The sequence below is a fragment of the Microcebus murinus genome, chromosome 8 (genome assembly GCF_040939455.1).
Source record: "Microcebus murinus isolate Inina chromosome 8, M.murinus_Inina_mat1.0, whole genome shotgun sequence".
NCBI lineage: Eukaryota > Metazoa > Chordata > Mammalia > Primates > Cheirogaleidae > Microcebus > Microcebus murinus.
The window spans coordinates 97,751,071-97,767,417 of NC_134111.1; the positions used below are offsets into that span (position 1 = coordinate 97,751,071).

At 40.6% G+C, this 16,347-nt stretch overlaps 1 protein-coding gene across 1 annotated transcript in view; it reads right to left on the reverse strand.

Moving 5' to 3' along the window:
- The window catches only part of DNER (delta/notch like EGF repeat containing), a 315,218-nt gene that overhangs the window by 22,075 nt on the left and 276,796 nt on the right, over nucleotides 1–16,347 (reverse strand). The window contains exon 10 of the mRNA XM_020288165.2: nucleotides 6,773–6,886. Coding sequence (XP_020143754.2) covers nucleotides 6,773–6,886 — 114 coding nt within the window. The remainder of the gene's footprint in view (nucleotides 1–6,772; nucleotides 6,887–16,347) is intronic.

A 16,347-nucleotide genomic window follows, 5' to 3' on the forward strand; every position in this document is an offset into this window, starting at 1 on the left:
ATTCTGCTGTACATGTATACCGGGATCAAAGAATTAAGTAAATAGATGTTAGGTGGTGGGAGCCAGACATCTTGCTATTGGTGTGGGAGTTTACAAATAAGCCAGGGGAGAAGGCTAGAATGACCCATATGGTAATGAATTAGAGTTGGGTACATCACTATGACTTCATGTTTAGCTTAATATAGATAGCTACATAATGCAATATTTATAGATACATATGTGTGTGTGTGTATATATATATGTATATATATATATATATAGTGGTTAGTATGTACACATATATTTCCTTGCTCTGCCTGCTGAGAGGGCCTAAAAGCAATGACATTTCAACATAAACGAGTGCAGCTAGTGCCCAGATCTTTGTATCTAGTGTTATCCTCCAATAACAGGAATCAGTGATCCTTGGAAAAATGGATACTTCTAGGACCAGGGCAGGAATACACAAGATGAGACGGGAGCATCTTCCAGTGCCAGAAAGTATATAAGTGCTAAAAAGCAAAACAAAACAAAACAAAAATTAGCAACACCACCACCACAATGATAAGGATATGCCAAAGAGACACAGGAGCCAACTGAAGAACTCATAAGGGCCAAAGCTGGAATATTTTGAGCAAGAAAATAAATTTCAAAAGCACTGGGCTATAACCCAAAGTAAATATCCATGAGCCCATATTGATATAAATAAATGATTGAATAAATACATAAATGGGAGTACATAAACAAACCTCTCATGCAAAAGAATTCCAAATAATTCATGTAGCTATTCCACCCTCAAAGAGAAGAAGCATAACTCCTCTTGATGGGATGTGATAGGAGTAGAAAATGGACAAAAGACATGAAGAGACATTTCATCAAAGAGGGTACCCAGATGTCAAACAAATACATGAAAAGATGTTGAGCATCATTTATCATTAGAGAAATTCAGATGGAAACCACAATGAGCTATCACTGTCCACTTATCAGAAAAGCTAAAATAAAAAATAGTGACAACACCAAATGCTGGTAAGGGTGTAGAGAAACTGAATCACTCATAAATTGCTGGTGGGAACGTAAAATGCTTAAGGTGCTCTGGAAACACTTTGGCGGTTTTTGTAAAACTAAAGATGCAAATACCATATAACCCAGAATCTGAACTTTTGGGCAATTGTCACAGAAAAATGAAAACTTACATTCACATAAAAACCTATGTATGAATGTTTACAATACTTTTATTCATAATAGCTGAAAACAGGAAACCATCCAGATTCCTGAATGATTGAAAAAAAAAAACAAACAAAGAACGATGGGACATCCCTGTAATGGAATACTGCTCAGTAATAAAAAGGAAGGCTCTATTGATATGTAAAATAACCTGGATGAATCTCTAGAGAACCATGCTGAGTGAAAAAAGCTAATCTCAAAAGGTTACTTCCTATATGATTACATGTATATGATATTCTTAAAATAGCAAAATGATAACAATGCAGAACATACTAGTGATTTCCAGGGATTGTGGTGGGAGGGAAATGGATGCTGGAATAAAAGAGTGAAATGAGGACTCATTTGTGGCGATGAAAGTGTTTTGTGTCTTGACTCTACCTCTGTCGGTACCCTGGTTATGAGATTGCACTACAGCTGCACAATATGTTATCATACAGGGAAACTGGGTGAAGGTCACCCTGGATCTCTCTATCATTTCTTGCAACTGAAGGTGAAGCTTCAACGAATGATCTCAAAATAAAAAGTTTGAAAAAAAAAAAATAGCCAGAGGAAAATAGGTAAATATTTAGTCGATTGTTTTCTGGTAAATGTGCCAATGGAATTCAATGGAGAAAAGATTTTATTTTTCATAAGATTCTGGACTAACTGAATCTTTACATGGGAAATAAAATAAATTTTTATCCTTAAGTCATACCATACACAAAAATTAACCCAAAAAAGATTCTGGACCTAAACTTAAAAGCAAAAACTATTTTTAAAACATTCTACCTAAGTGGTCACATAGGTACTACAGTAATAGGGTATTGGGCAGGTGGGAGGGGGGAAGGGGGCGGGTATATACATATATAATGAGTGAGATGTGCACCATCTGGGGGATGGTCATGCTGGAGACTCAGACTTGTGGGGGGGGGAAATGGGCATCTATTGAAACCTTAAAATCTGTACCCCCATAATACGCGGAAATAAAAAAAATTTAAAAAAACAAAAAAAACCTTCTAGAAGAAAATACTACATAAAATTTTAATCATCTTGAAGTAGGTAAAGAGTTTTTACAATACTAAAAAAAAAGAAAGCACCATAAAAGAAAAAAAATTGATAAATTAAACATTACCAAAATTAAGAACTTTTGCTCCCTAAAAGATACCATTAAGAAACTACGTGGTGGAACAAAATGAATATCTGACAAAGGACTTGTATCCAGAATATAAAAAAAACCTTAGAGGTCAGTAATATGACAAACACTTTTTTTAAATGGGCAAATGATTTGGAAAGATACTTCACAAGTAAAGATATATGAATAGCTAATAACCACATGAAGATGCTCAACATCAAAGAAATGCAAATTAAAATTTCACTGAGATTAAAGCATTGATGGCATTTTCAGGTTTCAGGTAGGAAATAGAGCAGATCCTAGAAAATCAATGTTGCACCAGGTGTCCTTTCCTTCCATCTACTGGTCCTCAGCCAAACAATAGTAGGGGGCAGAACTGCAAAGCCTTGGAAACAAGAGTGGACACCACGTAAGTCAGTAGTTGAAAGGCAGGACCCAGGCCAGGTGAAGGGACTCAGGGAGCCTGCTGTGTGGAAGGCAGGCAGGGAGCAGAGAACAGGGAGGTGCTGTCCGGTTCACATGACTGGAGGGGGTATGTTTTCAGCCAGAAGCCTAAGTTCAACACACCACACACCTGAGTTCACCTGCTGGTCTAAAAAAGCCAGTGTCATGAGGTAAATGTGACATTGGATTGAGTATCTAATTATATAACAATGACTTGCCTAACTCACTTGGCCTGGCCAAGTAGGGAGCTTTTGCACTCAGCAGTTGGCCAAGTGTAAGTTTGCTAAACCTCAGGTATAATGAAAGAATATTTGGTTCTAAGGTAGCAACTAAAAGAAAAGGACACCGTACTCCTTAGGTGGACACAGTTAATACTTTATCAGCCTCTCCCATGGATCACTAGCTCTCAGGATACCACAGGTTATTTTTTCAGGGGAAATAAAAGGTTCTATGATCAACTATATTTGGAAAATAAACAAAGGCAAATGCAATTCTTTACGACAAGACCTCTGAGAGCCTTTGGTGTGTGACACCCTCTAGGAATCCCCACGTGGCAGGAACCCTGTTTAAATTTATTTGGTCACAGAGCCCTTTCTCCATGGAGCATCTCCTGGGACCAGTTTTCTGCAAAACACATTAACAGTAGACCCACCAACAACTTAAGGACCTATTCTACAGTCCTCTGCGGGCTGAAAAATTACCAAGACTGAATAGAAAGAGACATGTTGTTGTTTTAAAACCAGTTACAGTGATGCTTGAACCTACGTTAGTGAGTCCTACTGCCCCCTGTCATCAGGGTGAGTACCATGCAGAAATGCCCTGGGTGGACTTGCTGGCTGCATGTGTATGGGTGCGGTGGGGGTGGGGGGTGGGCAGCGGAATGGCCAGGCAGGAGGCGGAGGGGAAGAACATGACAAAAAAGAGCCTAATGTGGTGTGGTCAGATACGCAGCAGGCAGAGGGGCCCAAAACAAGGCTGGAAAGGCCAGATTGGGGGCAGACCATTCAGGTCTTTAAGATCAAGTTAAAGACCTCAAACTTTTCCTTAAGGACAATGAAATGCCAATAGACGATTTTAGGTGGGGAGTGATGAGATTAGATTATCACTGCATGAAGACTCTGCAGTGTGGAAAATGGATTAGGGGTCAGGGAGCACAGGTGTGAGACCAGTTCAAAGGGGTCACTGTACTAGTGACGATGGGAGGGGAAGGCAGCCTGGTGCTGATTATGCAAAGAAGCGAGATGATATAAGAGGTTTTTAGGAGTCCTCAGTAGTTGGATGCAATAAGTGGGAAGAAGAGGAGGGTATCAGAATAATTCCCCAGTTTCTGGCCAGAACAACCTGGGGTGGTAGTGATACCATTGGATGAGCTCGCAAACACTTAAAGAAGGAAAGAAGAAGAAGAAGATCTATGAGTTTGAGGTACCTTGAGACATCCAAGAGTATGTGCTGAGTAGGCAATTGGAGATTTGCTAAATATTTTCGAGAAAAGATGACATTTTCTCTCCCATAGATACCAAAGTAAATTTCAGATGGATTAAAGATTGAAATGCACAAAATTAACTCATACATGATTAAATAATATAGAATATTTCTAAAATCTTGATATACAGAATCTTTCTAGCATGAAACAATAATAAAAGAAACCAAAATAAAATATCCAGATGTAATTATGTAAAAATTAGATTATGATATATGGAAAACAAAATATCTTATAGATACTGAAAAGGCAAATGATAGTGGGAAATATTTGCAACCTATGGCAGAGAAATGTAAAGTATTTAATATAATGGGCTGTTTCAAATCAGGCAGAATAAAGATTGGCAGGAACGGTCTGGCCGAGCAGCAGACAAAGAGCAGGAATAGGAAGTGCACAAAAGAAGAAACACCAATAACCGGAAACATATTTAAGAAGTTTTCAACCTCACTAGAAATCAAAGACCAACAAAGTAAAACAACACTAAAATGATACTTTTGACCATCAGGATGACAATTCTCAGTATTTGTGTCAAGATGTGGGAATAAATGCTCCTGTGTACTCTTGGTAGGCGTCAATATTCCTCTCCGGGAATTTTCTCTGGAGAGTTCTTTGGAAATACGTATGTACTCTTCCAGGCCCTGGGATTCTATTTCTAAGAAATTATGCCAAAAAATAATAACCCAAAGATGTACACACAAGAATATTTCTTTCAATTATATTTATAACAGGGAAAAAGTTCTCAGCTGCCCAAATATTGAACTGTGGATAGACTAAAAAGAGTCATGATATTTCATACAATGGACTGCAGAACATCCAGTAAAAATGATAGAATAGAAGCAATCCCTTGATATGAAAACACATTTATGAGACACATATATTTTTAAGGGAAAAGTAGGCTACAAAATAGTATGAGCAGAATGATTCCTTTTATGTTCAAATATATATGCATATACACTATACACTATATACTATACACACAGGGACCTTCAGGAAAATCCCTGGATATCAAAATGTATCAGAATGTTAATAATAGTTATCTAGTAGTGCATTTTTATGTGGTGGGTTTTTCCGCCTATAGTCCCATATTTTCTAATTTTTCTTCCATGCTTTTTATTACTCATGGGATAAAAATGTCTGGAAAAAACCCCAGGATGCGTCCCCAATATTATTTTTGCCACCACGGATGAGTATTAACGTCTGTGTGTGTTTATAAGTCATTCAGCAAAACAAAACCATCTGCGAGTCATTTTCTGGAGTGAGCCCACTTCACAGTCCCAGGAAAACCCAAAAGGAAAACACAGGATGTGACACACATAGATAGAAGGAAGATCAGAAGTTGTTTCTCCCACATCTTGGCTGTTGGCAGCTTCCCTAGAAGCACAAATGAGGCTGCCTTGGGATGGATTAGGGACCCAGGCTCTGTGAAATTCTCCAGAATTTAGGAGGGGGCCACAGTGGCTTTGCAGGAGGGAGGAGAGCCCAGCAAGGTGCTCTCCAGCCAATGATAACACATCTTTTTCTGGGGCTTGCGTGCCCCCCTTCTTCTGTGGGCACCTGATATGTCAGCCTCGCCCAATTTCCAAACCAGAGTGACCCTGGGGCTTTGTTGATCGAAGCTCTGAAAACATGAGAGGGCTGTCCGGAAAGTGTGCAGCCATTGTTAATATCATAAATGACTCTGGCTGGATACTTTTTGGACAACCCTCGTAGACTTCGTCCTACTCTCTAAATTTCAGGACTCCTGGGTTCTGTTGGAAAAGAAAAGGATGGAACATTTTCTATTCCAGTGGTTCAGACTTCCTTCTGAGACCCTGATGAGAATTGGAGGCTCCCCTCCACACACGCTCACATCCATAGAACATTCCACGTCTGTTTTTGGAGATTCACAAACTCCCTGAGGCTCACGAGGAGGAGACTTAGAAGAAGGACTCCAAGTCAGATTGGATCCCTCACCTAGAAGTGGCTCCTCACGCCCAGTGTTCGGTGGTCACCCAGACACCTGGGGAAGCCAGCCCTGTCACCCCGCTCTCCCCTACCTGTGGGGTCTTTAATGTCACTCACAACAGATCCTGGACCTGGAGTATCTCCCCCTTACTTCCCACCACCAGTTTTCTTCAGTTTTCAAAATCCTGACACTTTCACGTCTTTTAGTAAAAATAAATGGGGTTGCTGAAAGCAGCTTCTGCAGAAGACACACTGGATCCTTCTTTCCCCTCCTGACTTTCATTAGCACTTACACTTTTTCAGGTGTAACAGCTCGTTTCTCACGTTCCAAAGCCACAGCCCTGGAAACGTGCAGCCATGACAGCCCCAGCAAGTTTAAGCACCAAACGCTGATTTCAGAAGAGCCTCACTGAATGACAACACAGTTGATTGTTTTCATCCAAGCAATGCCTCATTACATTTTGCAACTATATTCGTGTTTTGCAATATTTCACTCATGGAGGATTTGGTTTTGTTGGTTTTTTTTTTTTTTAACATCTGCAATCCCAGGGATTTGGGGGTAAATCTGAAAACTTGCTTCCTGTATTACTTGCCTATAAACCCTGGTGCACACACGCATGTGCCATTCAGGCCTTCGCTGTCACAGGTGGCTCCGTTCAGGCAGCTGACGTTGGCGCAGGGATCCTTGTACAGCTCACAGTGCGTTCCTGTGGAGAAACAGGCAAAACAGGGTGACTATTCATCATGGAACCTCCAGCGCCCATGGCTTTTAAAAGCAAAGTGTTTGAGCAGCCTAGGAGGATGCAGGAGGAGATTCCCCGAGTGAACGTGTGCGTGTGCGTGTGCGTGCACGTGCCCACTCGTGACTGAAGATTGTTGTTAAACATATGCCTTATGAGGAAATAACAACTTCAATCCCTGCCTGTAGGTCCCACCAAAAAGTCTTTTATCTGTACTTTTCCCAAAGCCCTGGGAACAAAAAGTTAAAAGCCTGAAACATAAAATTAATCAATAACATGCTCTCTGAGGCTCCAAAAGAAACAGAAAATAGCTAGATGGGCTTAATAAAATATCAAAATAATTGATAACAGCATCCTGAGGGTGAAGATTTGGAATCAGATATTTAAATGAGTCCCAGTTCTACTTCAGAGAACTGCAGGAGGGAGGGAGAGAGCCGCTCCCTACTTAGAGTTCATTCTCAAAGACATGATCAGCTCAGCACACACTAAAGCTGTTGGGCACAAGACACGCTCCTGGTCCTCACTCTGTGCTTTAGATCTAATTGGTGCCCACAACAATGCTGCGAAACAAATACCCTATCCCCCCATTTTACAGACAAGGAAACTGAGGGAAGAATCCAAGATCACAAGGTTGGTAGAGGAAGGAGCTGGGATTTGAACCTGCTGGAATTCTGAATCCAGGGTCTATGTTTGCTGGTTTGCTGAGAGTGAGCTCAGACTGGCCAGGGACGTACACAAAATTCTCTGGAGCTCAGCACTTATTTTACAAAGAAAAGCCATTTAAAAATCTGGGAGTAAAAACAGAAAGTTTCCCATCTGTGTTAAAAATCATATGTGTACATGTATGTATGCAAATAAATGCATTAAGTGGAACTGAGTTACTTTCAGGAGAATAGATTACTCTGATTTTCACATCTGTCTATTTCTACATCATTGGCATTTTTATGAGTACATATTATTTGATAACTTTATGAAAACCTTTACAAACCCAACGCTATCTGAAAGGTGGGGTATCTGCTGTTGGCACGCTGGGGTGCTGAGATGCATGAATGGATCCACGTCTCTCCCCATCCCTGCCCCCATCTGCCTGCCTTTAGAACAGAAGATAAACTACATTTTATCCTGGATAAGAATGTATATGATGTTATGTCCACCCTTCCCGACAGCCTCAAGAAAAATAAGCATAAGGCAGTCACTGAACGGTATTTAACTTAATTCTCTCTCCACTTCATTTCTTAGCTCATATTGTGCAAGGGACCGCCACACCCAGTGACTCATCATTTAGGCTCTGAAATTATCCTTGCTGGTTTTTCTCTCCTTTCTTTTTCAATGTCTTAAGAAATAGGACTTGGGAAGGGGGAAAGGAAGAGAAAAAAGAAACAGAACTTCCTGTCCATATTCACATCAAGGACTTATTTGAGCCAGGTAAGCCATTTCAGAACAAATGGCCTTTAATTCCTTGTCATCCTTTGCCCTTCATATCCAAGCCATCAGTGACACTCTGCCGGGGTTTTTTCTGGAGCCTCTCGCAAATCTTTGCCCTGCTTTTCTTTCTGAGACCACTACTGTGATGCCACTGCCTTGTGCCTGGTGCAATACCGCTCCTGGCAGTAGCGTCCTGGTTTCCTCTCTGCAACCAGGGGTTGAGTGAGCTTCCCTGGCTTTTATCACTCCTAACAAACCCAGGATGCATGTTAATATAAAAGATCAAACCAATCTAAAGATTAGCCTGAATCTGGTAATTCTCCTTCACTTGGGTGTATATGGTCTCTTCTTCCAGAAGTCTCTGTTTTTATTTTCCCACAGATTCTCCAGTAGCACGAGCTCAACTGAAGGAATAAAATGCACAAGAGCCCTTTCTTCTTCAAAATATTGATCACAAAACAAAGATTCGCATATTTACAAGTTCTCACTGGGCTGATCGATGGGAGCCAGGTGAGAAAAAAAGGCTTTCAATTGTAACAGCAATACAACCACCACCTAAGTTCAGAGATGTCCGAAAGCCTAAAAAACATTTCCAATAGACCTAAAGTAAAAGGAAGCAAATGATCTCCACTGGGTTTCTAGTAATACAGTAGCCAATAATCAACACATTAGCATGCAAATTACTGTATATTTATTTATCTATTTTCCTGGTTGAAAAGCAGGAGCATTTTTCAAACAAGGCTGAAAAGCAAATTCTAGGCTAAATATTTAAGCATCTTGACCTTAAAGTCTTCAATAAAATAGATTTGATGAAAACACCCAAGATAATAGGCAATTTCAATCTTTTGGGTATTTGGGTTGGGAGGGTTGGCAATCCTTTTATCCCTCGTTATTTCTCTTTTCCAAAAGATAAGACATTCGGGCACTGAACATCCAGTGAGAGGTTTCTGGCAGCAAGACTGTACGAAAGCTAATCTTCATGGAAACACAGTTGCTGTGAAGCAAGGTGGTGTCCAAAGTCCCCAGTGAGCACTTTGGTTACCCCTGTTCCTATACTCTAAGCCTTGCTATTAATAATCCCTCTGTAAAAATATTTGTCATATTGCTCAGCTTGTCATTAGAGCTGAGCATCTCTAAATACAGAAAGTAGACAGCCATGGACTCTATCGATGTGCCCAAAGGTCTCCATTCAAACCCTTCCCTGTGGCCCCTGGGCCCCACCTTCCCACCCTCCTCAGTACTCCCCAGGAACTGAGTCTTGGGCTGTTTCCTCGACAGGTACACCTTGTTCCACCCTCTCCCCAAACCTGGTCTTCACCTGGCACTGTTTAACGTATCTGCCCAGTCCCCATTCAAATGCCCTCTCTCTGGAAAGCCGAACCTTGACTCTCCCGAGACAGACCTCATTCTTCAGCCATCGTGCACAGAGAGCCCAGCGGGATTCCCATGGTTGCAGTTTCCCGTGCCAAATCATAACTTATCTGCTCTCCTGTCTGGTCCCCCCACAAATCTCTGAGGTCCTGTAGAGCAGAGGCCGTATCTTAATGCATGGGAGAAATTATGGCTACAACCCCAGAATCCTGTCCTTTCAGGAGGGGCGACAGCCAGTGTACTTTGGCTGAGACACAGGTGAGACTGCCAGAGGCGAGAGAAGCCATTCCAAATCCCAAATAGGCCTCAAAAACACCCTATTTTGTCAGGGACAGCCAGGTCCACACTTCAAGCTAGGCCTGTGGAATGACATATGCATCAGCCATTGGCAAAGGACGTAGCACGCACTATTACGAAACTTATGTTTAGTCTCAGGCAAAAATAAACTGTAATCCAGTCAAAACTAATAAAAATTCATACTTTTCATATTAAGGGACAGAGAAGCAATGTTTCTGAAAAGATTTCTATTCCAACAGGGCTCTTTACATAAGTTAATTTCAGCACTGAAATGAGGAAGGATTCAAAGAGCAGCGCACCAATTATAAATCGTTGTTGTCATCACAAAGGTAATCACATTTAATATTTGAAAACTGAAAATCATTATTTTATCTCCAGGAAAAGTAAGCCAGGTAAAGAAAATTAATCGGAAGTGTTCTTTGTGCTTACTATTTACTTTAAGATATCATTTTATTTTATTCAAACTTAACTTCTTCCATGAAAACTTTCCCGGTATTTCCACCTCCAGAGAGCTCAAGATTTGCTAAAGCAAATTTTCAGAAATTACTATTGACATCTCAACCGTAGCCTCATTATTCTTTGTGTGTGTCAGACCCAGTCTGCTCTTCTGGTTAAACAATAGCGTGAAGAAGGAAGGAACCTTGACTTATACATTTTTGTATCTACTATAGTACTCGGGAAGAGCCAGGCACACAAAAGTAACCAGAAATTCTTCATCACTGCAAAAGCAGAATCTAGCAAAGGAAATAATTTTATCCAACACAGGAAGAGGTCTCATCGTTTCAATTAAAATTTCTGTAGCCTTTAAAAATAAACAAGTAGGTACAACATGATCAACCCTATAATCCGGTGATCTCATTTCTGAGACTCAATCCCTAAAAAAATAATCCAGAAAGTATGAAAATTATATAAATAAAGATGTTCATTTCAGAATTATTTGTAATAACTCCACATCAGATACAACAACAAGGCAATGAATAAATATTCCCTCATGGGAACATCACGGAACCATTTAAAATAAAAATAGCAAGACTTCCTAGCAATATATAAATCAAACATAATAACCTGTTAAGCACACACAGAACATAAAATTGTAGGTATACTCAATTTTAATTATAAAAACATAGATATTTTAAAAGAATGGAAAATCACCATGGCTTTTGTGTTATGCTATAAAACCAGGAGCAATTGTGAATTTCCTCTTTTTTCTAAATTTTTATTATTATGTTAGTCTCATAATTAAAAATTGAAATTTTTTTCTAAATTTTGACATCAAACATTTCAAATGAGGATATTATTGATCATTCAATTTGTTCTGCTAGAAATAAAAAAAGTCAATATGGTACGGGGCTATACCTTGACTTTTTGACAATATGAGGTTATGAACATTAACCAAAAGTCCTACACGTTCCATTGTGAACCAGCTTTGAACTAATTTTGAAGGAACTATCAGAATTTTGATATGTCTGAAGGGAGGTCCCTTCACTGAGTCCCTCCCTACATTTTGCTTTCTAACAATTTCATGATCTACAGTGGAAACGTGCATCCTAGGAAAATGTCCGAGTTTAACTTGTGTGTTAAACAGCAGTTTTACTTCATTAAAGATAACTGTGGAGCATTTGCTTTGTGCAAGCCACCATATCAGAAGATGCAGCAAATTAAAAGGAAAAAAAAAAAAACCTATACAGTCACTGCCTTGCAGGAGATTATAATTTGGTTCAGGGAAGAGGAAAGTCTGGAGCCAGAAAGAATCGAATACAAAGCTAACTAAGCATAATTGCCACCGCAACATAAAGAAAACCCTGGGAGAGTTCAAGGAGGGAGCAGTCACCTCCACCTGGGGATCGATGCTTCACACCGTGGACACGGCCACAGGAGCGGATGAGGGCAAAGGTGGGTGTGGGCTGAGAACGGAACTCCAGGGACAAATGTCATTCATGGTGTCTAGGGGACAAGGACTCGGTGAGGGCAGGGAGACTAGAGGCAGGAGGTCAGGAAGGAAGCTACAGAAGACAAAGTGGGGTGATTTTCAGGAGGGGACCCTGAGATCAGTGGGGCAAAGGGGCGGGAATGGAGTCAGCAGTGAAAGGGAAGTCTTCACAGAGTTCACTAAAATGTCTTCACTTAGTTCACTGTGGATCTTCCTGAAATCCATCTCTGTGGAGCGGCGTGGACAGGAGCCCAAGAGAAGAGTGTTAAGAGAAGAAAAAAAATTAAGGAAATAGATGTGCTGTCTGTTCCAACTCTCAGGAAATTTGGTTGATAAAAAAAAAAAAAGGCAGGAAAGAAAAGACTTGGAGTAAGTAAAGGAGGACACAAAGCCAAAGAAGAGGGTTTTCAATTATTATTCACATGGAATTTATTTAAAAGCATAAGCATTATTTTTCTGTTTAACAGCCCAATTTTTTAGCACCATTTATTTAAAAATAATTCTTTTCTTATTCATAGTAATTCCTCTTTAAGAGTCACACATTATTATTACAGATAATGGTTTGGGGGCTATTCTTCAGTTTTGATTGTCCGTCCATCCTTCCACCTGTAATGTGTGGATGTCATAATAACTGTGGCATTATAATGGGTTCTGACATCCGGCAGAAGGTTCTGACATTCCTCTCACTGCTTTCCTTATTCAAAATGTTCTTAGCTATAATTGCCTGACTTCCTCTTGCACTTACTCTTAGGAGGTTGTATTTATTTAAGTTTTTTTTAAAAAACGTGAAATAGTAGAAATCACCATTTAAAAACTACATATGTAAAGTAAAAAGTTAAAGCCCACCCTACTCATAACACAGTACCCATTATCCAAGTGCTAACTCCAGATACAAACTAGTTTATTTAGGAATGGATACCTACCCCTCTGATAGTTTCCTAAATTTACATAGACATTCTATATCTAAATATGTGTTGGCAGAAATGCTTCCAAAGGGGGGAGAATGTCCATCCCCCTAAGGAGAGAAAATCACAGGATCTTGTGGCTCTCCCCTCCCCTCACTCTTCCTCTGTCCTGGAGAGCAGGATCTAGTTCCTTCTGTCTCTTTTTGTTCCTTCTACCTACCCTACCTGCCTCCCACCACTCGTAGACATTCTACCATTTACTGCTACATTGATGGGGTTTGCCTTCCTGTGCTCAGCAGCCTTATTTAAACCTAAACCTAAATGTCTTTGTAAAATATACTAAAATTAAATAAACATTTTACCTGCCCATTGGGATGAAAGCTTTAACACATTTGTATGCTTTCCAATCCTTACCATCCCCCACCCCCTTCCAGTTCAAATAATATGAGTGTAAAATAATATGAACTAGTTTGGTTGTTTTAATTTTTCCTTAAGAGCAGAAGTGTTGGACACTCCATAGGGCAGGGGTCCTCAAACTTTTAAAACAGGGGGCCAGTTCACTGTCCCTCAGACCATTGGAGAGTGCGGCGCACATTCCACACATGCGCACTGTGGACCTGGGACGATTCAGCTGCTAAGCAGGACAGGCAGCAGGTGGCAAAAACACCCGGTGGGCCTGATAAATGTCCTCAGGGGGGCCACATGTAGCCCGCAGGCCGTAGTTTGAGGACACCTGCCATAGGCGGACCCCCCCCTCAGTGAGTCATATCCATGTGTAATTCCTGTCCCTTAGTATGAGCTTCTAACCAAGAATATATGGCAGTTTAGAGGTTTTTAAAGATGTAATGAAGGTCTCTACTCAGTTCACTCCGAGTTCATCCTAAGTAAGACCAACCTAATCAGGTGAGTCCAGTAAGAGGGTCCAGGCGTTTCCTGAGGTTAGAGACATGAAGCAGCGGGGGCTCTGTCATGGTTGTTGGCCATGAAGAAGCAGGCTGCCATGAATTCTATGGCCACAGGCATGTGAATCCTGCCAATAACCTGAGGGGACTTGGAAGTTGCTCCTTCACTATTTGAGCCCCAGATGAAGCTCAGCCCAGCCAGCACTTTGCTTCAACCTCGTGGGAGCCTGAGCCTGGAATCCATTAAGCCATTCCTGGACCTATGAACCTGATAGATAATAAAAGGGTGTTGTTTTAAGCTACTAACATGTAATAATTTGTTATGCAGCAATGGATAACTCATAAGGCAGGTATACCTATTTTTTCAAGAGACTTTCCTTCACCATGAAATTATCATTCATAGTCATATTAGTGTCATGTATTTATGCATTTAACGAAGTCTGCCCAACCCTCACTCCCATTCTCCATCTTTCCCATCCAGGTATCTTCATTCTGACTTCGTTCCTATTTAATGGTGAGCACACCTATTTAAATGATTATCTTAGAGAAGGTGTGTGGTGTTATCATTTCTGAGTCCTTGAACGTATAGCAATGTCTCTCTTTTGCCCTCAAATACAAATGATCCTTTTACTCCCAGATCTTCCACTTAAAAGTCTGAAGCATTGCTCAACTATTGTTTACTTTCACTATAGAGACGAGCAGGACAAAGCTGGTCTGACGTTCTTTCTTTTTTATGTAACCTGTACTGCCCGTGAAGAATCTTATAAAATTTTCTCTTTATCTTTGCAGCTAAAAATTTTACCAGGAAAGCTCAAAGTGTGTATCCTCTCCTTCATTGATCCCTCTGCTGCCCTGTGAGCTCATTCTATTTGAAAGTGAGACTTTCTTTTCCTTCCAGCAATTAGTTGATTCTGGTTTTATTTCCATGTGCTCCTTCTTCTGGAGCACTCTCTGCTCAGACGGAAACAGATCTCTCTGCTCCTTGCTCCGCATTTCCTATCTTTTCACTCGTGGTTTCCATTTCCTCATATTTCCATGTCTATCATGAGATAGTTCCTCCTTCTGCCTTTCCTGTTCCAAATTCAATTTGGAGCAGTATACATTACTTTTTTCACTTCTCTCTTGAGTATTTAGAGTTGTTGTTGCAATTTTGCTTTTATTTCCTAAAACTTTTCTGCCTCTTTGAGTTGCTGGCACGGGCTCACTGTCCCAGCTGGGCCAGAAGGTAGGAATCTGAAGAGGAGCAAGAGGAAAGTAAGAGGTTGAAGATATGCAGGGAGAAAGGTAACGGCTAGAGAAAGGTCTCAGAAAGATGGAGGGTGGAGAATTGAGAGCATATCGGAAAGGATTAGCTTTGAGTAGGATGGGGAAAACATGATCAGGTAATACAGAAGAGAATAAAGCTGTAGTGGCTGTGGCTGAAAATAAGTTTGTAGGGCAAGAGTTCTCAAAGGGACTCTTTGAGAATCCCATGGACCAGCACATCAGTATTACCTGAGAACTTACCAGAAATTCAGATTCTTTGGTCCCACCCCAGACCTAGTGAATTAGAAGCTGTTAAGATGGGTCCCGGTAATCTATTTTAACAAGCCTACCAACAGATTCTGACGCACGTTCACATTTAAGAACCACTGCTTCGGGGTGTGGAAAATTAGATAAGTTCAAAGACATCTACAAATGATAACTCTTTTTTATCTCATGAAGATGCAGAGGAAGTCAGTTATATTGTAGGAGTGAGTGATTCAATATGTGGCTTGGGAGAAGTAGCAAAATTTTGAAATACCCATTGAGAAAAAGGGAAGAAAATGGCTAGGATCATAGTCTTATGAATGTGCAAAGATACTAGTGAGTCATCATCTGCAATGATATTTTTCATTCCTTAGTAATGACAGCAGGAGCAAAGGTTCACAGATAGAAAAGTAAGAGGCATTATTCAGAATATATCCAGCTAATAATTTTGTCATTTATAAAGATGAAATCTGCTTCATAAAATTTATGATAAAGAATTTTGGCATTTTTAATTTTTGAAGCGCAATTGCCATTACTAACTCTGTTATTATTGAACAAATCTCAAAAATCTCTGTAAGTATCGTTGTCCTTAATTCATACAGAGAACATGAAGACAGTCAGTTTGAGAGATTGGTCTAGGCTCAGCAGGAAGCCAGTGGCGCAATCAGAATAAGTTCCCCAGGTATTCTGATTCACTGCTCCTTTATTCTTTCTTCCAGAATTGAACTAACTCCCTATTTCCCAATGTTCTGATAGACCCGGAACTGAGAAACAAACCACAAGGATGAAGCCAGCACGTCTGCTCTCAGACCCTTGTGGAAATCAGTGGAGTTTAGTTCTACATGAGCAGCACAGTCCAAAAGAAGCACCTGAGCTGCTGGGCATAAAGGAAAGATTTGGCCTGGCGTCAGCCCTTCCTTCCACAGGGGTTGATCAGCTTCCTCAGTATGGCCTATAAGGCCTCAAAGCTTGTCCAAAAGGTCACCAAATAAAGGTGGGTCTATCCAAAGAGAAGCCACAGCGGTCACAATGCAAGGTCACCAGGCAGGCGGATGGTATCAAGTAGGCAGTGTTGGGAGCAAGAGGCTA